Source organism: Nesoenas mayeri (assembly GCF_963082525.1).
Source record: "Nesoenas mayeri genome assembly, chromosome: 2".
Taxonomy (NCBI): Eukaryota; Metazoa; Chordata; class Aves; order Columbiformes; family Columbidae; genus Nesoenas; species Nesoenas mayeri.
Window position 1 is genome coordinate 35,036,796 of NC_137543.1, and position 24,621 is coordinate 35,061,416.

Consider the following 24,621-nt stretch of genomic DNA (forward strand, 5'->3'; position numbering starts at 1 on the left):
CTTCAGTACAAGATCTCTCATCTCTATTAGCTACTCTAGTTAAAAAATCTCTCTCCAACACACTTATTTCATCCACAGCTATACATTCAAGTACATAACAAAATGCATTGCTTCTTCCTGAATTCAACAGACTGAAGAAGCTACTGAAAAGCTAAGAGGAATTATTCACCATTTCACTGTTATTGCAGCAGCTACAGCATTTCGAGTTAGTTTTCCATATGCAGTTTAGAATGAAACTCGTGCACACCCACCTCACCATTGGGCAGCAGAATATATCAGCCTAAAATTCAAATTACAATAAACTCATATCAGGTTCACTGAAGCATAGAATCATAGAATCATTTTGGCTGGAAGAGACCATCAGGATCAATAAGTCCAACCATAACCTAACTCCAGCACTAAACAATGTCCCTGAGAACCTTGTCTATATGTCTTTTAAACACCTTTAAGGATGGTGACTCAATCACTTCCCTGGGCAGCCTGTTTCAATGCCTGACAATCCTTTCCATTAAGAAATCTTCCTAACATCCAATGTATAAATATTGTCCTGAGAGTCAAATATTGGCTAGCAAAAATACTTAAAATACTTAATAGAATGCAATATTTACCATTAAAAAAAAGAATGCAACTAGAAATTAAGAAATTGCTCTTACCTGTATGTCTAAAGAAGTTTTCTATTCTATTAAAAGCATCTTCCTTCCTTCCTTCCTTCCTTCCTTCCTTCCTTCCTTCCTTCCTCATCTACTGTTTTTCAGAGCTTCACATCTTCACCTTCTTCTCTAACTGAGATTCTTCAGTTGATTCTTCATGGTGCATCTAGCTCCTCTTATGAAAATACAGTCATGAGGAGATGCAGGAAACTCAATGCAGAAAGCTAACATGGGACCAGGACAGACATCTACTACCAGAGTTGGTGAAGTGAGGATATTTCTGGTGAAAATATTTCATTTCTGAGTACTCATTTGGATCTCCCAATATTCATCTAAGGGGACAGGGGGACTTTTTCACCAATAACTGCATCTAATCTACCCTCTGAACACCATGTCTATTATAATAACTGGCACATGAAGAGAAAGGACAAGTAATTTCCTAACAGGCCACACCAGAAGCCTTATAAGTCAACTTATAAACTTTTTTCCCTTTGTTTTACTGTTTTGAAAAGTCCACTTTTAAGTCAACTTAAATAATATTTTAAAGACACAGAGAAACTCTGTTGCTTAGCATTGAATTCACAGGGTTTAGCTTATATACCTTGTAAAATAATTAGTGAGCTCTGCTCAGCTTTGTTTCGCATAAAAGTCATTGACCTAAACCAGAATAAACAGTAGAACTGTAGGGATTTCTTATTCTATTTTTTGTCGTCAAAAATAATTGGGATTTTTCTGAGATTATCACGTCTTTTATAATGTACTTCACTGCAGCATGAAACCACATCATACTTCCATATGGTACTTCATCTACCATTTATTAAAGTAAAAGAACATCAATCTAGGTTTCTAATCCTGTCTGGAAACGAATTCTTTCTTCCCAATACACAAGTTGCTCATCAAGGCAATCCACAGGACCTTCAGCCTCATGGCTTATCTCCTAAGGAATCAGCTCTCTCATGGACCTGATGCCACTCTCATGACCTCAGCTAAACACCGTCCAACACAGTAAATTGCACTGCACAGACCTGAAGTTCAGTAACAGGTTGTTAAGAAACATAGAAAATCCTGAGTCATAAAATGCAAAAAAATGCTGACCATATGCAGATCTTGGGCCAAAGGGAAGTCATGAGAAGCCACCTGTGCTCAGTTTGAAGGGTCATTAAGTGTTCTGCCAGGACACAGAGGAAAGCAGCAGAAGCATCTCAAAATGACTTCAGGCTTTCGGATTCATGAGCATCCATCCCCAGAGCTTTAAGTGGGTTTCCAGCCACCTGAGTTGGAGATGCAGAAGTGGGTAGTTATAATTCCTGCCACGGTATTGCAAGTGCTCGCCATTCCTGCAATTACCTTATGTATCACCAATGAAGAGACTAAACTGTACCACACTGGCCTGAAGGGCTGGTCGGTGAGGAACAGACTTCTGATCAGATACAGCCTGAACTTACAGTCGCAGCTCTAAATTATGTCTATGTCGTTTGGCTCTCCTGCTTGAATTTTAAAAAAGGTTGTAGGGTTCAGTCAAATAGGGCTAGACATATACCCACATACTCTTTTCATACCACACATTTTGCCTTTTTGTACTAAATGCTTGTGGGAGAGGTCTCAAGTGCTTTGAAGTCAATGCCAGTCTTTTAACAGAATTCAGGGGCATTAGCCAGGTTTTTCTGTGCTATAATCTCACAAAATCTATTTGACTACATATATGGACCACAGACCAAGATACTTTTGGAACATTTTTTCAAATGGCATTTAACTTCACAAAAGAATTAAGACCAAAAATGTTAGAAGAGAATATATGAGAATATAAAGGCTTTGTGAAAATAATAGAAATGGAAATGAGTTCACAGTTCTTCTCAGAACAAGTCTGTAACACTTTTAGATAATCTCTTGCTGTCTGCAAAAGAATTACCTTAACTACTTTAATTTAGCAATATCCACTGTCCTCCAGAAAAACCTCTCCCAAAGCCAATCACAGCAGTAGGTGCTTCAGTAAAGCAGAACAGACAGACAGATCACCCAAGGAGCTTTCATAAGCAATCCAAAAGGAGATCACAGTGCATGGGAAAGAAACTGTGTGTGGGTGAGTGTGTAAACAAAACTTGATACTATTGTTGTCTGTCACAGATGTACAAAAAATGGGACCATTTCGTCACAAAAAATACCACCTCTAACAATACGTGAAATTGAGGCAAACTGGACTGTCCCAAAGCATGGCAGCAGCCACCCCTTCCAGAGGGGCATTCTGCAAATGTCGAGTGACACCCAAAACTGTCACAGCAACTTGGCTGTCCTTGGGACAGCTCTGGCGTGTGCCATACCTGAGCTATTTAAAGCAATATCTAAACCCTGTGGTTGCATCAGGATGGACTCAATGAAAGATGAGTGAAGACACTGAACTCCGGGTAACAAAAGTGCCCTGGCATTCTGAAGCTCATTACTGCCTTGGAGAAAACAGATCTCCCTTTAAGAGCTGTTTTGTGAAGAATTTAGCTTGTGTTGGACTTTTATTTAACTTGCCTTTTAGAGGCTAGAACAGAAAAGCTTAGATAATCCTAGCAGGTTTTTTTTATTAGTCCAGTGAAGTGTTGCTTCTTAGGCAGGAGCTTCAGGGAGCACAATACCATTTCCCACAAGCAGCAGGCATAAAAGGTTCTCCATGAGGAATGAACGTGAGCCTCAGAAATGGGTTAAGACTCGCCCAACCTCAGGAGTTCACCTTGTCATTCAGGTAGAAATTTCCTCAGACTTCAGGTTTGCATCCCATGTTCTGGCTCCTGCCCTTCCGTACATTTCAGACAAAATCCTATGTGAATATTTATAACAAGTAGCTACAAGATGACTTGAAAATTCAGCAAATGATTCAGGCAGTTTGTAGGTGCTTAAGTACCAAGAGAAAACCGCTGCTCTGATTGCTTCCCCCATCTCACACATTTTTTCTTTGTACAATATCATGAGTTTAAAAAAAAAAAAAGAGGTTTATCTATCAATAACTGTCAGTCTGTCAATTATATGTAGGATATGCACATCTAAAAGCTTCAACACCACCAAATACACATTTTCAAAATAAGGGCTAGTTTGTTAATATGTTGACTTACCAGTTACAGTGCCTAAATGTGCTTTTCAAAGACAACTTGCCCCTTTCCACTGTTGCCCAAAAGCACTAGACAATCTGTCTCAGGTGGGGTACATGGAGTACAGGTATTCACACACTCATGATGCCATGACATTCATATGGAAATGACACGGTACACTTAACCAAACAAGTTCAAATGCAGGGCTGTTTTTTGGGTCTCAACGGGTGAAAATCAAATATACTTAAATGAAAATATACTTCTCCCACCTAAAAACCTGGCCTTATTGCATGCCTCCCCAAAGAGAGAATTACCAAGGCACGTGAAGAGCAGACCGTAGTGGCTTGATAAAAAGACTCTACTGGGATCATTTTTTGATCTCAAAGCCACTTTGAAACAGCTGTGCCAGCGTCATGTGCTTGTTTTCAATATTCCCTAAAAGGAGCTGGGGTTCAGTGCTATGCATCAAATACTCACGTATCTTTATCAAAGGGAAAACTCATGAATCTGCCATATGTCATGATAAATACCATGCCTTTTTTTTTCTGAAATAACTAACATGTGGAAATCTCTTTGGCTTCCTGGTCACTTGGGAAAAGCTTTTTGCTCTTCTACATCTTGCAACAAAATCAGAGACTCAAACAGAAAGGTCAGTTTGCAGGTTATCATATAGATTTGTTAAGTTCTCAGCTTTACAAAAGGAAGACGGATCCTGTTCATCCAGGCAGTAAGCGCAGCCCTTTATTTCCAACAGCTTTAGTCTGGATAACCCTTCGAATAACATCACCTTCACATCATTTAATTTATTAGTGTATCTCCCAGACATCTGATTGCTTCCAAATATCTTATGTGAGAGAAGACAATGCACTGGCAGCTGCTTATGAAAGCACAGAACGGAAATGCAACATTTTTAGGACATATGATCTGCCTCTGGGTGAAGTGAAAGGCACAATACCCTGGTCTCGCCACTCAGGCATGACACAGCTTAAGTGACATGTCACAGCTGAAAATCCAGCTCGCGAGATGCCTCTGACGTTACTGAGGGGCATGCTGTAATGCACAAAACATTACCATCCTAACCAGAAATATTGCAGTACATATTTTAAAAGATATATGCAACTGATGTTGGACTGCACTTAATTTATGGTAACAACTATAAAAAACCAGGATATGAGCAGTGGTAAAAAAGGCAGTCATTGTAGAGTTAAATTGCTATCCTATCTTAAGAAGCACGCATGGTGCTGGGGTAAATTGGAATAATGCTCTCTACTCGTTATGGCAAAGGGCCTGCTTTATAGAATAGCTGTTCTCATACAGACTGTACCTGCTGGTAACATGCTGCAAACTCATATATTTTAAACCCTAGCCTGTTTCTCTGTGTGGTTCTGTGGAAGGTGTCACAAGTGCTGGCACAGTCTAGTTGTTACTTTAAAACTTTTTTTGCAAAATGTTACCATTTCCAAATATGGAGAACGGATTTCCCCAATTTTAAATATAATTATTCTCACCTTTTTCCCTCTTCAACCTGACTCATCATGAAACCTCCCAATTTTGTTTATGTATCCATAAAACCAGAGTCAGCGAAGTGCTTTCTCATAGCTCCAGGAAGGCAAGATGTCTTCCCTCTGTTTGTACTATGAACGGGGATATTCTCCGGTGCCAGCGCTTGAAGCCAGCAATAGACTGTCTGAATATGACTCAGTCCATTTTTGCCCCTGGCACTGCTTTCAAAATTTAAGCATCTGACTTACTGAGAATTAAGTGTCAATAATAAACGGGTCATTTCAAAGGACATTTTACTCATTTTATGCCAATAGTAGTTTTTAGTAAGATCTTTTAGTAAGTTTACAGCAAAAGCTTTCAGCGCACCACAGATAAGATGTCAGGGCTGGAGGGAACCTGTATGTAACTGAAGTATTAAACACCTCTGGAGCAAGACAGATCAGATGGGAGCTCTATTCCCATGATACTTAGGCTGATAAAAAATGCTGAATCATGGGTTATGTGATACTTCACATAAAAAGTATAAAGAAGGTAAATAATCTTTTAATGACCAAGTCGGCAGTGAGCATACACAAGCTCTTAAAACAAAATCAATTAACTACTGCCACTCTACTGTGTTCCTTGATACAATATCTATTGAAAAAACAATATATTCACTTGTCTTTCAAGACATTAAAACAGTTTAGTTATTAAATATGAATGACTAGGATCAAATATAATCTCTTTGACTTACAGTCACATTGACTGACTTCATTGTTTGACAGAAAAAAATATCTTCACCTTAAAAGCAAAGAGAGATAATAAGAGTCCTGGCCAGAAACGATGGTGAGATGAAAATACATGTTTATTACCAGTGACCATTCTCTATGCTTTACCATAACTTAGTTTCAGCAGCCATTTGACGTCGAAGTATTGGGAGTGACAATGCAAATATACCTTGCAAATATAGTACATTCTAATAAAGGCTCATAGCAGGATTCTCTGAAAAATAAGTTGAAACCAGAGATCAAACAGAAGTTCAAGTGACATATCAACTAGAAAAAAACACTTATCTTCAATGAATGTTATCATGCTATGAGGTATGCTATATACAATACAAAAACCTGTGGGAATTAAAGTAGCACAAAAGCCATTCCTCACACTTTAAAAGAGACAGCCTGATATCTCTGTCATCTTCATCCTTGGTCTACAGTTAGAAGGGAAAGCATATAGAATATAAGCTTTTGTAGGGAGAAACATTAACAAAGTCAGGATGACACAGAACACATTAATCTAAACTGAGAAAAGGAACTAAGCAAGAAGAGAGTTTTTTTCATATAACATGACAAGGGATGTAGACATAAGAAAAAGTATTTCTTTCATTTGAAGACTTTAATATTCTTAGTGCAAACATTCAGCTCTTGACAGACAGTTTTCTTATGTGTTATAGCGCTTCTTTGCAATACAACCAACGAGCTAAAAGTTTTCCTAAGGTCTTCTGAGCATAGATGTTATGTTCTTTAACCCCAAATGAACAAGTAGTATACCACTAATCAGCATTCGCATCTGAATGAACACTGTGTGACAATCTAGGAGATAAATTATAAAGATTTGCAAAGGAATACTGAAATATCTTACATGACACAGCTCTATTCTGAAGTCATAGCTCTGCTAATTTGCACTTACCCGAAGAGCACTCTAATGTGGCTCTACAAAGTCTAAATACGCATGCAAGTCAGTGTGAATTACATACAAAACAGACTTATTGAAATGTATAATAGGTGTGTCCTATCCTGGGAAGTCATTGGAGCAAGACCGGCTATAATGCACCTGGTAGCTAAATACATATCAGTGGGCTGAATCTTCTCTTTCATGCATTTTTTTTTTCCAAAAGGAATTTTTTCACCTAGGGGATTAGTTACTGAATGCAGCACACAAGCTCCTCACGATTGCCAGTCGGGCTTTGGATAATTATACCTTCTATACTCCACAATCCACTAGTTGGCTGATAAATTACTGCGCTTTTCATCAAGAAGGAATACTCATGTTACAATCAGTAATGTAAAGCAAAAAACCCAGAAAACAAATGCCAAGAAAAAGAAATCAACAAAATAGGGACAAATGAGCCATGCAGTGAGACAAACAGAATTAACAGAGGACACTTTCAACCCCATCAGGTTTCACATAACTTTAAAGAAGCTAAACCTCATGCTGCAGAACCACGAAGGCCAACATTTTACCCTTCTGTGTATGGGCATTAACAGGGGTTATGCAGAAAATCAAGGACAGAGTACGACTGACTAGCAATTTTTTAAATTACTTTACTTATTTATACTACCTTTTATACTTGATGAGTTAATAGTCACACTGAGCTTTAAGGAAATATTCATGTGAGAAAGAATGACTTGCACAAGAAAGACCTGTAGAATCAATCCCAAGCAATTACTTTCTAGTGATAACCAAAGGGCCAACCTGTGATATAAAATACCAAATGGAAAATCTAAGTGATATTTGTTGATAATACTTAAAATACTCTTGTAGATGAAAGGTGATTGAGTCAGTATATTTAGACAGATATATGCTCTCCATTTCTCCTAGAAATTTCACTTATTTCTGACTTCATTCACTCGATACTGGATTGTCTGCACTAGAAACATTCCATACTTATTTGAGTCAAATTAGTTTCATCAATATAAAACAAGTGTGAGAAAACAATCAGGCTCTTAGGATTCAATAAACAAGAATGAAAGGAAGAGTTCCTGCATTGACACTGAGAAAGAAACATTGAATTTATGGGTTCTTTTGATCCACAGTCATTTCAAAGTACGGTTCCTCTGATTTTAAGTGCACTGCATAGAACAAGATAACAGAGACATAGTTAAAAAGGCATCAGCTCAGCCAGTTGCATCCTTAATATCCCAGTTCAACAAGGTGCTTAACTGTGATCACTGATGATATCCAGCTGCAGTCAGTTCACATGCACTGAAATCAATTTTCATTCTGGTATCTGTTGAGGACTTTGATACTACTGATGGTATGCTGTCATACTACTGTTGCTCAGATCTGCTACTGCACTAAAGAAACTGCTATAGTTCCAGAAACCATAATTAGGAGACCAAATGATGACTTTTTTTTTTACTTCCCAGCCAAAAACTCCAAGGTGAAAGGAAAGACTTTTCCTGAGAAAAATGGATGTAGCATGATCTCACTCTGTGGAGAAGGTCTATTCTGCTTCAGACGTCTTTGCCATAAAGTTTCAAACGGTTTTTGTTTTGCTTCACTATGCATTTGTAAAACAAGTTTGGTTTGTTTGTTTAGTTGAGTTTTTTTCAGATGGAGTTTTCACAAAATACTGTTTATACAATAAGTACAAGTAAACGCCAGGTCTAAAAACTCAGGTGTTACTATAGAATCAAATAATGCCAGAATCTTGCTGAACTCTGTGGCTTGGGGCTTCTCTGGGATGTAGGACACACAACACTGCATCTCATTTCATATCACTGTGCATGTCTGAAATGACCCAACTTCTGGAAGTCTGTGTCTTAATTCTACTTAAAAAGCTCATGAGTGAGAACACAGGAAAATGGAAGGAAACCCTGTATTCCTCAGTTAAAACCTCTGAATTCACAGAGATCTTTGCTGAGGTGAGGGCTGAGCAACAACTGCTGTGCCTAGGAGATATTAATCGGTGACTGAGATTAAGTGCATGCCTGTGTTTACTAAAATTAAAAAAAAACCTCACATAGTAAAGTGTGCCTGTATTGTGCAACAGTACTTGACTTATAATATTCCTTTTTTACTGGTTTTCACTTTTTGCCACACATGCTTCTTGCTCTCTCCTATTTAATGTCCTAGACCCTGTGAAATACCTGCTGTTCATACAGTTTCACCTTGCTGTGTCTCACCTTGCTGTAAGCAAAGTCAGTAGCACGCCTTCGCTGGCCTCAAAAGGAGCAGGATTTGGCCTGAGGTGACTAATCCAAAGCGGGACTCCCCCTTAATTGAGTAAGCTTTGGATCAGACCTAGAAGGGATCTTAGCAGAATCAAGAAGTGGCAAGACGCAACCACGTACTGAAACCACACCTGAGTGTTTATCTCATGTTCCTAATCTTTTACGTGAAAGGGTTTAAAAGGCAAGCTGTTCCTGTCAACTGCTTGGGTGCTACGCAGGATCTGAATGATTGAATGGCATCTGTAGGATAGCTATGCACATCGACAGGGTTTAATCTCTTTCTATGGAAGTTCAGAAAGGAGCAAACACTTGAATTTGAGGCTTCATGGTAATATTTCCTCATTTGGTTCCCAGTTTTCCACTCTCAAAATCCCACCATCCTTTCCACTCCTACAGAGGAAAGAAGGTGGTTCTGCCTCTTATTTCAGGACAAACTAGCAACTTACCACATAATGGAAGAAAAGACGAGAAATCCGTTAAGTGATGTTATGCAAACATTCAGATAAAACCTTGCCACAGAACCTAACACAATCTGTGATGGCTCCAGAGTGTTTGGAGGTACATCCAACTGACTCCAGCATATCTTGTTTTACATGCAACTCTGCTTGTCTGCTTATGTTCCCCAAGTCTGAATATACTAAGACAGTTTTTGCTCTCCTTTATGTCCATCAGCCAAATTTCTACTGCCATCTTTGAGATGCCATGCATGTATCTGCCTATAATTTTGGCCCATATATATATATATTTACAGACTAAGGGTTGCTAGAAATATAGTGCCTTCCAGCTGCTAGAATCACAGAAATCACATCAAATGGCATTAATTTAGACAGAAGGCAATTGAAATAATGAAACCCATTGCAACACGTATACAAGCGCAACGGGAAACTCCCTGTAGCAAAAAAGCACAGAACCGTAACATTCAGTCAGACCAGGAGATGAGTAAAAAGGGAAATAAAAAGGGAAAAAATAAATATCTAGATACCTCAGGAAATGAAAGAAATGGCCACATTCATTTGCAAAACCTGAGGAGAAATCTGGCCTGAGTGGCCAAAGTGAGATTTCCTTAAAAGCTCAGAGTTGGTCAAACTACTTTCAAGCAAATCCACGACAGGGCACTGTAATCCATGAGCAGAGTTCAGTCAACGGCAAGTTTATCCATCCTATGTTTCTGCATTTACCACCAAGCAAAACAATGATAGAATGCTAATCAGAGTCACAGGCAAAGAACCGAGGAATCACTGTCGGAGTTTATCCCTATTCATCTGGTCCACCTAACTGTTGTGTTGACTCCTATCTAGTCTTAGGGAAACACTAATTAAGCATGTGTCTCAAGCCCCATAGGCAACTGGCTTCTTTTCTGTGTTTTAAAAAAAAATAAATAAATAAAATAAAATAGAATTTAAAAAAACACCACTCAGGTCGTCTCTGCCCTCAAATCTGCCTGCGGGGTATGGTGTGGGTTGTAACTGAGGTGACCACACAGCTCGCACCCAAGGTGTCCCAGCCAAGTTGTGGCTCCAGGAGCTCCTCCCTTCCACCTCCAGGCGGAGGAGAGGTCTCTTGTCCCTTACAGACCACATCAGCCATGTTTCAAGCCATGCAGGACTGAGAAGCTGATGGTCTCTGAGTCCTGCAGGCTGCGTAGCAGCTGTGTCACAAAGTGCTGGGGGGGCTGATGGATGCTCGCTTGTACCAGGGGATCACGGTGTGTAACACGGCCTTTCTGAACGCTTTTTGGCACAACTTATGCCCATCTGCTTCCCCTCTTTCTTCTCCTGGAGAGGAACATATGGCCTAGAATATGTATCTCAGAAGCAGGAAATGTATTCATATCATTTTCTAAAATATTCTAAATACCATTTTTCTTCTCCTATAAGCTTTGATTCTAGTTATGAACCTTGCATTCTGGCACAATAAATATTTTGTTTCTACAAAAGTAAATCAGACCTTGCTTAAACAGTTACACAGTCCACCATGAAAAACTAAAATAGAAAAAAAAATGTGTATTGCACCTCACTAGTAAGAAGTTGCTGCTGCAAGAAAAATCTTTGCCAAGGTTCTGGTTTTTGTCCATTCCACTATCATATTTTGAAACTTACCTTAGTCCAATAGTGTTGCATCCAATAACAAATCAACAGGAGAAAACAAAGCCACAGTTAAGCTTAACATGAGCATCTATCTAAACACTAAACAGTTATGCTCTGAGTGGTTCAAACTGGAGACAAACTTTCAGAATTTTCCTCACATTGAATAGTACCTCACATCACAAAGGGAACAATAAAGTTCCTCAAGAAGCAAGAAAATCTTTCTTTGAAGTAGAAGCACCAACATCCGTGTGTGCAGTCCCACTTCCCTAGCAAGGGTAAACTTTTCCACTCTATCAGTGAGACTTTTTCCAACTTGCTTGTTTGAAGACAGCAGTACTGGAACAAGGCTTCACCTGAATGTTTCCTCATTTATGCCTGAATATATACAAATTACACACACATATATATATGCATATATATATATATTTGTATATAATATATACTTGTTTATATACATACGCATGCACACATACAAAATTATATGTGTATATGCTTTAATAATATATGCATACGTATACTTCCATATTTTAATACTTTTATATAGAACAGTCTAACTCTTGATTGCAAAAATGTAGTATAAGAGAAAACATACCGCAAACATTGCCCAATATAACACCATGCCAGAGAGTGGCTGTTGACGCTGTTCTTTGACAACCCATCCAGCACACCTTATGAGACACTGATACCACACCTATGCAATGCTTGTAATAAAACAAGTAGCAATACTGAAATGTATGTTTCTCATAATCAAATGCTTTGCTTTTCTAATAAAAAAGTAGGTAGTGCTCTCTGGCCATATTTTCATTGAAGAGTTTAATGTGAAATCCATTAACAGTCTTACAGAAGTTTCAGATTATATACAACTAAAGTCAAGTCTAGCAGTTGCCTAAAATCAACTGGAGCCAACAGGATACCTTTTGCTGATTTCATTGGGTTTTAGGACAGATTTGAGTGTATTCACTTCATAATATGCAGATTTTTATATTCTTATTTTCTCTAAATATTTAAGTGAAAGTTGTTGATTCATGCATGTCAGATACACAGGTCATGACTCCACTTTCTACTTTCTTTGCATTAAGCATACTGTTAATCCTACCTTTGCTGCCACAGATGAGTTGGGTTTCTCCAGCAAGTCCCAGAGCTTCTTCCTTTTCTCTGGGCAGCAGGTATTATCAAACTCTTCCCCTTCTCTCTCGCGCATTGTCTCTGCCTCCCTCCTCAGCTCCTCATTCATCTGCTCTTTCTTTTGATGGTATCTTGCCTGGCAGCAAGATTCTAAATATATCTCATCAATCCCCCAGTAATCGAGCTCCTGGCCAAAAGAAAGAGCACACATTTCTTCCATCATATGTAGTTTCCCTGTCCTGTAGAAATTCAAAATGGAAGTGAAAGCGCCTGGGTGTCGATCAAAAAAATATTCATTTTCGTTTAGATTATAGTCATCACATACTTCTAGCAGAGATTCATGAGTATTGCAGTCTCTGAGTTTTCCTAATCGTGTCCTTGGAAGTCTGTCCAAAGTCCTCCACAGCACTTCATGGTTGAGTCCACCAACATTTATTTTAACTCTCCGCGAGCAGGCTTTGCTCCTAATGATCTCCACTGGTTCTGGAGGCAGGGAAAGGGTAGACCTTGAGGACTTTTTGTTGATCCCTGGTGGAGCCTTCTCAGCCATTCTGGAAAGGATGCAGTTGTAACACCAAAGTCTTTAGCAGAATGAGCTCGGAGACTACAAATATTTGGGGAGAGTGCTCTTCAGATAGACAGCTCCATTCCTGAAGCTAAAAAAGACAAAAAAATTATAATATTGCAATGTACAATATATTCCCCAATTTCTCTCTGTCTCTCTCCTTCCAAGCTTTCATATGCAGATGAAAATTTAATGATCGTAATTTGCTCTCTCTACAGTGAGACTCTTTTGCAGTAGTGCACAGAACCGCTGGAACAACTGGAACAGCTAAGAGCACTATGTCCAAGCAAAGGAAAAATTTCCTGGAATTTCTGCATTCATGAAAATGAACTGCAACAGTTTGTACAGAAGACTCGAGTTTTTTGTTGTTTTGTCAGTGTTGGGTTGTTTGTTTTTTTTTTTAAAATCAGTTTCTTATGAAGCCATGTTAGTTTAGTCTGATTACTTACCAATTAATTTGTGAGGTGTGCTAACGAAAAGACTGTAGGGATATCCATAAGGAAAAAGTGAGACAGAGGCTAGATTCTCTTTTATTGAAAAATTCAAATCTGCGAGGTATGTTCTGAAACTGAATAAAACAATTAGAGAATATGAAAATAGCCCATGAAGCCAAACTGCTTCCCTTTCCTCTACTAATCAAATCCTGATTTGCTGTATTATTTAATAGCCAAACATTATTCACCAAAAAATTCAATTGCCTTACTGACAAGTCCAATTTTCCAGCACCAAACAGTGCTGATTCCTTTACAAATAGGTCAAAATAATCCTAACCCTTCTGCAGCCAAGTGAACAGTAATACATGTTACATAGGCAAGGACTATGCGTACTGTTCCCTGGCTCCTCAGAAAGGCTCTTCTCTGTCCCATTTGTTCACCTGTTAAGTCGCTGCAGGGACATGATTGCATGACAGCAATCAGCAATCTCAGTTTTAATAATCCACAAGTGCATCCTCACTCACTGTGCCTAGTGCTTCAATGCGCTCTGAAGTGCAGCTGTTCGTCACCAAATTCAGAATATCATTATCAAACAGGAAGGAAACCCACCCACTGTCTTTATGACGGTCAGTTGTCTGACACAGTGCTTAAATAATAACCTAGCAATGGTATCATGGCCCAAATATAAGAATATTAAGAATGCTTAGAGAAGCTTCTTTTATGAAGTAGGAAAGTCCTTTGTTTTCTCTGAGTTGATATCTCCTCCTCCCATCCTCTGTAAACCAACAACTCAACACTGCTCTTTATTTTGAAGTGAAATAACTCCAGCTTTAAAAAAGTATTTCATGTGAACGAAAATGTTCTCCTCTTTGCAGAGTAAGCATGAAGGTTGTGATGGGAGGGACTGTTACCTAAAAATACACCATGGGCAAACAGCAGGGAGAGAGGAGAACTACTCGTACTACAGCACCATGATGGCACAAAAACAAGCAGGTACAAACTCAAAATGAAAAATGGTGGAAATTTGAAAGGGAATTAGAAGGTCACAAAGACCAGATCCTCGTCAGAGAAGTGAGGATCTAGAATAATCCTTTAATAAAAGTATCAGCAAAACCAAAGATTTCAGCATGTCATCTGATGTGCTTATGACAGAGTTGACTATGTTGCTAGTATAAAATTAAGACTACTAGACCTCATTATATTTAAACTTTAAAAGTTCTTCCACCAACAGATAAAGTAATAAAAAGGCTCAGCCATGTGTGATATAGGTATTAACAGACTTGAATATCCAAAAACATCAGGGAAAAGGAAAATTACACACCAGAGTACTATTTACATTTACTTTTTTTTTTCTTTTTTTTCGGCTGAATGCATAACTAACTCTCTTGTTAACCCCCATACTGGCAACAGCCCAAATCACCACGTTACCAGTTTCCTTGTCAAGCTGAACCTACTTCAAAAATACGAGGGCGAAAATATTATTCTGCTTCCCATTCTGTTTCCAGCACCACACTGTGAGGCTCCCTCCTGATTTCTCAGTGCAACCCAGAGCACCTCTGTGCCTATTTACATGAGGGTTTAGGCCTATAACATTTACCTGCCTTCACAAAAAAGATACTCTGATAACTTCACTTGCAAAGATAAATGTCATAGCAAAATCAAGGCCCTCACATCGTTAGGATTACATAATATACATCCCTTTATATTGTGGTTGTGTTTTGCCTTTTTTTTTTCTTCTTCACCTTAGGCTGATTTTTTTTCCTCTGGTTTTACCCTCCTCCTCATTACCTTAGATGCAAAGGGATTATAAGGGGATTTCTGAGAAGGGTGGGACTCAAGTTTTCACAAGGTCTCCTCACTTAAGCATCTCCTAGTGGTCTGTGATGCATTTATCAGTCTTTTGACAGAGACAACACATAGACACTAAGCAGTTATGAGAGGATATTTCTCCACAAAGGAAATATTTACAACTCTTTTTGAAAAAAATCCTCTTAGACTTTAATGCACAATGATGTTTCTCCTTCAAAGGACGCCTTACATAACAGAACACAAGAATTTAAGAAATTCATAGAGAGGTTCTGTCATTCTCCATGAAATCAGTCAAGTCTTCAGGCAGTTTCTAGAGAGGTTCACTAGTTTATTCACTACTGAATTTCAGAGTTTGTTGGGGTTTTTTTTTAGTTAATTTACATTCCCTAATATTAGCAATACCAAGTAAAACACACTAGAAATCAAGCAGTTGTTTCAATTAATCTTAGGTTAACCATACTCTCATTTGCTTTCCTGATTACAAAACTAAAGATAGGCAAGACTATGCATTGTTTTAGTTTTTATGCAGTGAAGTTACCACACAGATTTGTTAAACAATGCAAAATTATAGTGTCACCAAGACGAGTTTAAAACTGATAAAACATTTTCTGATTTGTCAGTATACCTATTGGCTGCATCTTCTTACTTGAGGTAACGTTTTTTTTTCCAAAAAGCTTTGAAAATCCTGGTTAACTGTGGTTATACTGAAGTCAGCAGTGAGACACCATTAGTTTAGTGTTGAGAGGACTGGATCCAACGTGCTTTGTATGGATGTAGGTACCAAGCCATGAACCAGCACTCACGACATGTAGCACTCCGAAAAGGTCAAAAATAAAAAGCATTTTCCCAAATGAAGAATCCTGAAATGTGAGGGCTTTTTTTGACTTTTTCTAGAGCTCCTTTCATTGAAATATATATATTTTAGCAGTAGACTACCTAAATTAAAAAAAAAAAAAAAAAATAAATAAAAAAAAAGGCTTTTAGTTTGCTTCCTAAGTGCCTTTTTTCACAACTTATTGTTTTCTGCTGATAATTTTTTTAAATGCCTTCCTGCACAGCTTTCCCAAGCCTGGACTACAGAGTCTGTATTTAAATGGGCCTTTTACAAAAACACAATCAATAGCTTCTGCTTCAACTACATAACATCTTGTAATTTCACAATCCACATTAAAAATGTCACACAAAATCACTAGATCTTTCACTACACCAAAATTATGCAAGTGAGGTTACCTTTACAATTCATTTGTGGATTTCAGCTACTGCAATTAACTCTTCAGGCACTTCAATGTTTTGTCTCAAGAAAGCTTAAAATTTTCAGTTTAGTTTACTGCCTTAACCTTCGGTCTATGTACAAGTCCACCAATCACTTTTTTCCACCGTGGGCTAGTGAGAAATGCAACTACTCCTCGGCAAGCAGGCAAAACCAGCCACCTGCTCGCCAGCACTGCTTAGGGATCAGCAGAGAAAGACACAAATTCTAACCACACATATAGAACAAGAGCAATTTCAGATAAAAGTTATTTTCTTTCCTTGCAATAATAAACTTACTTCATAGGGAAATACCTATAATATTGAATAAAGTCTTCCAAACCAAAGCCAATTCTTCGCATTGAATAAAAGTTAGAACTGCAAAGACTACTACTCAAAAAGCTAGGGAAAGCCAGAAGGAAGGTTAAGTGTCTTCCCCAACACCACATGCATACAGCTTTCAACGGTGTGATTCCCCCCCACACCAAACCCTTACGCATTAAGTGAATGGGCAATTCACTTAATTAAAAGGTTAATACCTTTTCTTTTCATCTCTCTCATTCAGTATTTGGCATCTGATGTTATTTAGCATGGGCAAACCCTACACTACATGCAAAGTGATGAATCTCCCTCATGGAGCTCTTGCTATCCCACCTGAGTGCTTCCAGGATATCCAAGAGTTTCCCTTCTCAACATCACTAGGAAGTCATTATTACCATTGCTTTATAATGGAGAAACAAAGATCATACATGCCTGAAGTACTCAATAATTTTGGCTGCTCTGAGTTTTTTTTCAGAGTCCTCAACATTTTTATCACATTTGATGGACATGCCTACATGAGCAGATTAAACCCTCAGGTAGATGAACTCAGTTGCCTGTGCTGACACATCACCACAGCATCGCCAGCTGCGGCACAATTAGGACTATACCAAATAATTTGCAGGGTTGGCTGGAGAGTCAGAATGCTTCAAGATCTGCTCCTAAGAAGTGGTTTGTCCACGGCCATCTGCTGTGGAGCCTCAGTGAGTTTAACCCCATCAGAGAGGGCACCGTGCCAGCTGACCCAAGCAGTGCTGGCTGCTTCCACGGACCGGCCCAGCCGTACCCTGCGTGTACAAGACCTCGCTCCAAACAGACTCACATCCAAGCCACTCTTCATGACTTAAGTCATAAATTTTGCTCCCAGTTTTTGCCATACAAATTGCACCAAAGAAGGTAGAGATGCTGCACGGGCACGTTTCACTGTTGGAGCATGTCCTCACTGTGCTTTTAAAGCACTGTGAAGAAAAAAAACGTGGTATCTAAGAAAAGTCTGGATCATAAGAGCCTCAGGAGAGGGAAGTAAATTTGCTTTGTTCTGACTTTCAAGAGATAAACTTTTTCCATTTTTGTCAGAAGATGTCCTTTTGTCAAAACTTGTCAAGTTGTTTGCAAGGAAAGATTGTATTTATTTCCTTGCTTTGGAAACAAATGGATTAAGTTTTCAGAATTTGTTGAAAGTCTGTCTTTGATCGTTTTTAAACAAAATCTAGATTTCTGGTTCTAAATGTACTGATGTTTAATTATTTTTAAAAGTTAAGAAAGCTCTGGATCAAAATGAGACATTTTGAATTTATTAAACAAAATAATTTGTGTGATCCCATTCAATACTTTTTTTTTCAGGTCTGGAAAATCTAAGATCAATGCTTTTTCTTTTTTCCAGGTAAAAAACACTCACTGAAATCCAGAAAAATCTGGGGAGGTACTTATTGCATTAAGTATTAAAAATGACTCGTTAAAGTGTAACAAAAATCAGATATGCAGTCTGGAAAAACTAGCTTTAGGTTTTTGTAAGCATAACATCAAGGAAAGTCCAGACTGGACTTCAGGAAAAGGTTCTTAATTGGGTGGGTGGTTGGTCACCAGAACAGGCTCTCCAGGGAAGTGGTCACAGCACCAAACATGTCAGAGTTCCGGGGTTGTCTGGACAACAGTCTTAGTCATATAGTTTAGTTTTTAGTTCTAGGTAGTCCTACAAGGAATGGGGAGTTGGACTCGATTATCCTTATGGGTCCCTTCTAACTGGAGATTTTCTAGGATTCCATGATTCTAAAAAGCCTGTGCTCACCTCAACATCTGACTCTTAGAGCCTATAACCTAGGATACAGTAGGTTAATCAAGAAAAGGTAGAGCAACTTAGTTGTGACAAGCTAATACATTTCTATGGAGTAAACAAATTTCTAGAGCTCTATAAGGCAGTTTGATTTTATGATTCTAATTTTTTTGACTTCTGCTTTGCTGTAATATCTCTGCTACCACATTTCAGCTATCAAACATCTGTTCTTTGTTCCAAAATATTGCAATTTCTTAATGGTGAGCCGTGGGAACTTTATTAATAGTATTTTCTCTTAATTTCAGTTTTTTAAAAAATGGCTGAGATGATAGCTAAAACTCTGAAGAAAAACACTTCACTTGAGCGAGGTGCTCGTTACTTCCATTTCCCACCTTTACAGAAGTCACATCTCATACAGTTAAGGATTGGCAAGCTGAAGGCAGGAAGTGTCGGGAAACATGTCAAAGTATTCCTGAGCATCATTTGTATGTCTCAGATTCATATCCATATGCAGGAACACATGCATTCATGCACAGGAGGGAAGTAGCTGAGCTTTGATTGTTCAGACTACCAGTGACAGCACTTGGGCTCAAGTCCTCAGAGCCAAGCGTCTGACAGTCCTTGAAGCCACATAGTTTGAAAGGGTGAAGATGGAGCCTGAGCCTGTCTCTCCTGTGACAGAGCTTCTCTGTGAGCAATGGCTGGCTCATGCCTGGCCTCAACCATGGTCAGAGCCATCACTGGTGGGTGGCAGGGACTGTAAGAGAGCTGGGTCTGTCCATGAGCTAAGACCAAATCGCACCTTCAGCCTTGAGAGGTCTGCTTACAGCTATGGCTTGGTTAGTCTATGGAAAGTAAGATTTTGCTTGTGAGTAAGTCCTGCAAAACCAGCTCTTAGGTCATTACTTTGGTTAACTGGTCTAAAATGATTATTATTTCTATTTTCATAACAAACCTTAGCGATTATTTATTTCTGGTATGTGAAAAATTAAATGTTGGCTGCACAAAGTCTCAGAGATCTGCAGGAAACACTCAAAAAAGATGGGGCATTTTATAGATGAACTTTTCAAATCGACTAAATCAATCTGTCTGCTAACTCCCTGTTCTCACCATCTTGAGCACAGAAGTGTCTTTTAGATGGATGAGCTGAACTTCACCAAAGAGCAGCAGACTCAGAGGCTTTATATATTCCTTGGATAAGAAAAGCCAGACAGAAATAGGTAAGGAAACAGAAGACAGAAAAAGAGAGAGAGAGCATAACTGACAAAACGTTTGTAAAATCTTGCAGTCACACAAGCTTGGCAGTTTTGGCCTGAGTTTTCCAACTCTCCCAGCAGCACTTGCAGTTACTTAAGGGAGCTCTTACTCATGGGTGGGCCCTAGACTCCACTACAGGTGATGTGGACAAGTTTACACCAAAAGGCTGAATGTCCTTGACAGCAGTTTCATTTTACCTCGGGATTCATATGGCACTTAGGATTCAAGTGGCCTTTTTGAGTAGGACCTCACCACAACTCTGGAGCTGAGAGCTGCGTTTGGAGCACCCCCTCAGTCTACACCAAGGTCTCAAGAGAGAGATGAACAGTCTGTCCCAGCGCTGAAGCAAGATCACCACCAGCCTTTATTCCAGACCACCTCTGTTTCTCTGTCTTTCCTCATTAGCAATGCTTTGCTGTTGGTGCCTGTGGCAAGCGTGGCTATATGATCCTTACAAAACAATCCTGATGTGTTCCTGCTCGGTTTACGAAAACAATCTCATTTCCATTGCAGCCCACGTTGAAGCATCTCTTGTTTAAGATGCAATTGTCTGTGGTGTCTGCACTATACTATTTATGTTTACAATTGGTTGCTAAGGGCTGAGTTATTTCTTTTGCCAAAGATACCGTCTTTCACTGCATATTTAGCCTTCCCTGGAAATTTCAGAGGGGATGATCTGTCACAGCAGAGAGATACAAGGCTAAATGGCAGATAATTTTCTTTAATTTCAGACAACCAGATATTACAGAAATGTGATTATGTAAGTTCCTCATTTCAGGGCTAAATCAGACTACATATTTATGTCCTGGCTAGCATCCTGGATCCAGTTTTGATTGATGCTTCCATATAATTCTTTGAGAATGTACAGATACTACATATACAGGATACAGTAATAATAGTAAATACATTAATATTAATAAATTAGAACTTTGAATTGCAATTTATTCATCCACTAGTTGATTTTTTTTTTCTAATTGCATTGCAGTGCATTAAGATGATGGAGGAGATTGTCAACACATTATTTGTTCTTTGAGAAGAGACTATTGCAACCAGCTGTCCTAAAACAATTAGTTTTCGGGCTTTTCTAAACATGTTATCTTCCATAACCTTTCAGTCTTCCACTGCTCCCTAACAATAACATTGCTGCCAGCTAGCTGAAAGTGCTGAAGAACTTCACAGATGTCTTTTTGTTCTCCTGAACAAAAACTTGCACAGTGTAGTAATGAATGATGATTCTAGGTTTCTACGCAGGGAGATATTACAGAATATATAACATCATGCTATATACACAAAGAATGATGTCTGAAGCAATAAGGCACTTTGAGAGGGCCCAGATGTTACCCCTCTGAATGAAACTGCATCCTAAACTCTGGCTGTGGCACTTTGTTCAAAATCCTAGTATAATTTTCTAATAGACGATAAGCATACAACCCCACCATCCCAGATGTACAATTAAGGAAAGCATGGTCATACTCTTAAGTGACTTCTTTGGAAATGAAAACATTTGGATTCAATTTTTGCCTCTGTCAAAAATTTCCCTTTGAAGTCTTTCTAACTGGACTGTTCGGTGACTCAGTCAAGGAAGATGGCAGGCCTAGACCTACCTAGACAACAGACAGGAAGAGAGATGGCCAAAGATCTCAGTTTGACATGGGCAGATTTGCTCAAGAGATGCTTGTCTCAACCCAGTGACTCTACCCAGCAGGACAACAGTTTACACTCCCATCTCTGGTGCTTCACCGAAGCATTAAAGCTGGAAGGAATGAATCAAGGTCTTGATTTTTGGGTGACTCGACTCTGACAACCACCTTTGTACACAGCTGGAAATGTCTCTAAGGTCATAGCATCAGCAAGCCTTCACAAGAAGCTTTTATCATTAAAAATTAAGGCAAATTTCATCCTAGGTTTGATTTTACGGAATCCAGACCTTCAATATTTTGATGTCTTAAATGATGGAGTGCCTAAAAAACCCCAACCTACCACTATAAATTGTTGCACGGGGCCTATTACAATCTGTCATCTTATTTTGTCCATCTGAGAGAAGCAGTCACCCATAAAGCCGAAGAATTTGCTTCTGAACCTTATCTAACATGTTTTGGTTCCACATCGCACACAAAGGTAGAGCTGGTTTGGATAAGGGAGTGTCATTCTTGAAACCCCAGTTTAACACCATAGAGAAGAAGCTACACTTCATTTACTTACTGATTCTTAGTTCTGCCACGAGTGGAGACAGCATAAGTTTTGGAAAGCATTAAGTCATGCCTAAAGGCAGCTGATAAAAGGAGTACTGATATTTTTGAACCTCAAATTGACCCGACAATAGAAAAAAGTAAGGACTCACTACCATGCACAACCCCATGCTACTGTTGCTGTAATTCTAAAATCAAGACAGGCTAAAAGGAAAAGTTTTATAAAACTGACACTATGAACTAATTTATTTATCTCTATCAAACCAAAATGTACTTTTTAAAGCCACAGCATCCTCTTAAAAATGTGCTTCATCAGAGACATTAGTTCAGGGTTTCTAATATTAAACATGCAAAACCTAAGTTAAAAGAAAGATATGGGAACCTCTAAGGCAGGAACAACATGATACTTCGTGGTCAGAAAGAAGATATTCTGAACTCCCATCTAGGCCTAGTGCATAGTCAGGATCAAAAGAGACACAGAACACCCACATGATATTCTAAGCCTGGAAACCTCCTCTTACAAGAGGCACATGAAACATAGCCCTTCAAAAGAACTGAACAAAGTCCACTCATTTCAACATGCACCTTAAGGTGATGGAAGCAACCCACTGATGTAATTGCCTGGTCATTGAACATTCATCTAGGGACCATGTTCATCCCTGGGCACTCAAACATGTGGTTTATACTTCTTAAGTTACTGCTGCTACCAGTAGTCCTCAAGATGGCTGCAGAGATGGAGACCATCCTCCCTGCTCCTAGCGAGCAAGAATGAGGCAGCCTGTGCTCAAAAGGCAACAGGCATGAGTCTGTAGCTGGAGGGGAACAAGCAATCCTTTAGTAGGAGAGAATCTTGGATTGACAAGAGGTGAGATATTTGTTAGCCTTGTTGGCCTATAAGAAAGGCTTAAAAGCTTGATTTCCTACTTCTGGGTGAGTACCCTAACCACAAGGCTACTGAACAAAAGCCAAACATTTTTGCTTCTACTAGGTGATCTATAAATATGTCCTCATTTTCAGAGCAGTCTAACATTCTCATCCCTTCTTTAGTTCAAGGGGAGCAGAAGTGTACTACTTTAATAAAATGCCTAAATAGGGACTAAAGCAACTACCAGGAGCCAGGCTAGTCCTGAATATAAACGCAAGTACAAGGCCTACCCAGTTCAGAAGTCTGCTCTATGTCAGCAATAATGAGAATGAAGAAAGCATGAGATGGAAATACTCTAGAAGGCAAGACCTTCTAGATGGCACCACTGTCAAGGCAGATCAACTTTGTGGGCTATTAATCTCAGCAACCACTGGATGAACATGTACAACAGTGTCATTCATAGCTTTGTGATTTCAAGGCTAATTAGGCCAGTTCACTGTTTTGAATCTGATTAAATACATTAGCAGGTTTCTTCTAGCTGCTGCAGCCTGCCAGCATTTTCTGCTCAAACTGTCCCAGGATCTCTCTGATATATTCAAATTTACACTAAACGTATGATCATAAATTATAGCAGGATTATTCAGTCATCTGAGAGTACATTCAGCTGAGATGGGGTCATCAACCTTGTAGGCAAACCAAAACCTCATACTTAAACAGCGAAAGACACAACCGAAAGCTCTGTAGAAAGCAGCACTGTGGCTTCATTTTGAGTTGTTGAGTTTGGTTGTAATTTTAATCTCTATATATTGAAAACACAGCTAATTTTCTAAAAGTTAAGTATTGATGAGGTACTGTGAAAAACTACTTTATGAACTGCCTTGAGATGTCTTATTAATGCTCTGAGGCAAATTTATTCTGTATTTGGACTGTACTGTCATAATTGATTTCTATTTCTTAACTTGTTAGGCAATCAGGGAGAAGCTCATCTCCAGTGTCATCAAAGAAGATTACGTTTGAGAGCTTTGTTCAGTTAATTATTAGCACAGCTTTGCATTCGTTTCCTTGTTATATGGTTTTACCTAAAGAGCTGATGTTTATTTCCTAACAAGCTAATATCTGAGTATAATGACAGCATGAAGCACACCCTGCAATAGCAAACACGACTTCCCAGGAAAAGCACTGACCAGTGTGGAGGCTTCTCCTGCATCAGGTGCCGGTGCTGTGGTAACAGAGCTGCTCAGCCCCTTCATCCAGGCTCGGACTGTATCTGCCCTTGCACAATTTCAATGTACCACGGTCCCCCTGTCATGGTATTATGAGAGGTAAATTGGTAGATTGCCATTGTTCCTTGTAAAGACTACAATTGCTGCTTATCACAGCCTACTCCTAAATGCTCAGAGCTGCATTATGCCAGCGTGACATATATTATTTATTAGCGAATAGATTGTTGGTTCTGACTCTCTTGCTGCTGCCAGCAGTGATGCTACTGACTACTCTTTATAGTCATCCGGTGGAGGAATAAGGTTGTATAGAAGCCAGACACCTAAGTCACAGTTGATCTGCCATTACAGCTAAATATAGATTTCCTGCATTAGAAACAAATAAATTAAAAATGCCACAGATTTCAGCAGCCTAAGACTTTTCCATGTTCATGCAGTCATCATAAACCATGAACAAGTACATTCAAAATAATATTCGTTAGTTACTGATTATGCAGTTAACATCATCATATTTTCCATAACGGTGAAAAAAAGTAACTGCTCAGTTTAAAAACTCCTCAGTTTACTCCAGCCC

The 24,621-nt window shown here is 38.9% G+C and overlaps 1 protein-coding gene across 1 annotated transcript in view; it reads right to left on the minus strand.

Moving 5' to 3' along the window:
* The window catches only part of KCNB2 (potassium voltage-gated channel subfamily B member 2), a gene marked incomplete at its 5' end in the record, with an annotated part of 176,075 nt that extends 163,157 nt beyond the window's left edge, over nucleotides 1-12,918 (minus strand). Inside the window, one exon of the mRNA XM_080339344.1 lies at nucleotides 12,340-12,918. Coding sequence (XP_080195470.1) covers nucleotides 12,340-12,918 — 579 coding nt within the window. The remainder of the gene's footprint in view (nucleotides 1-12,339) is intronic.
* Nucleotides 12,919-24,621: the final 11,703 nt, after the last annotated feature.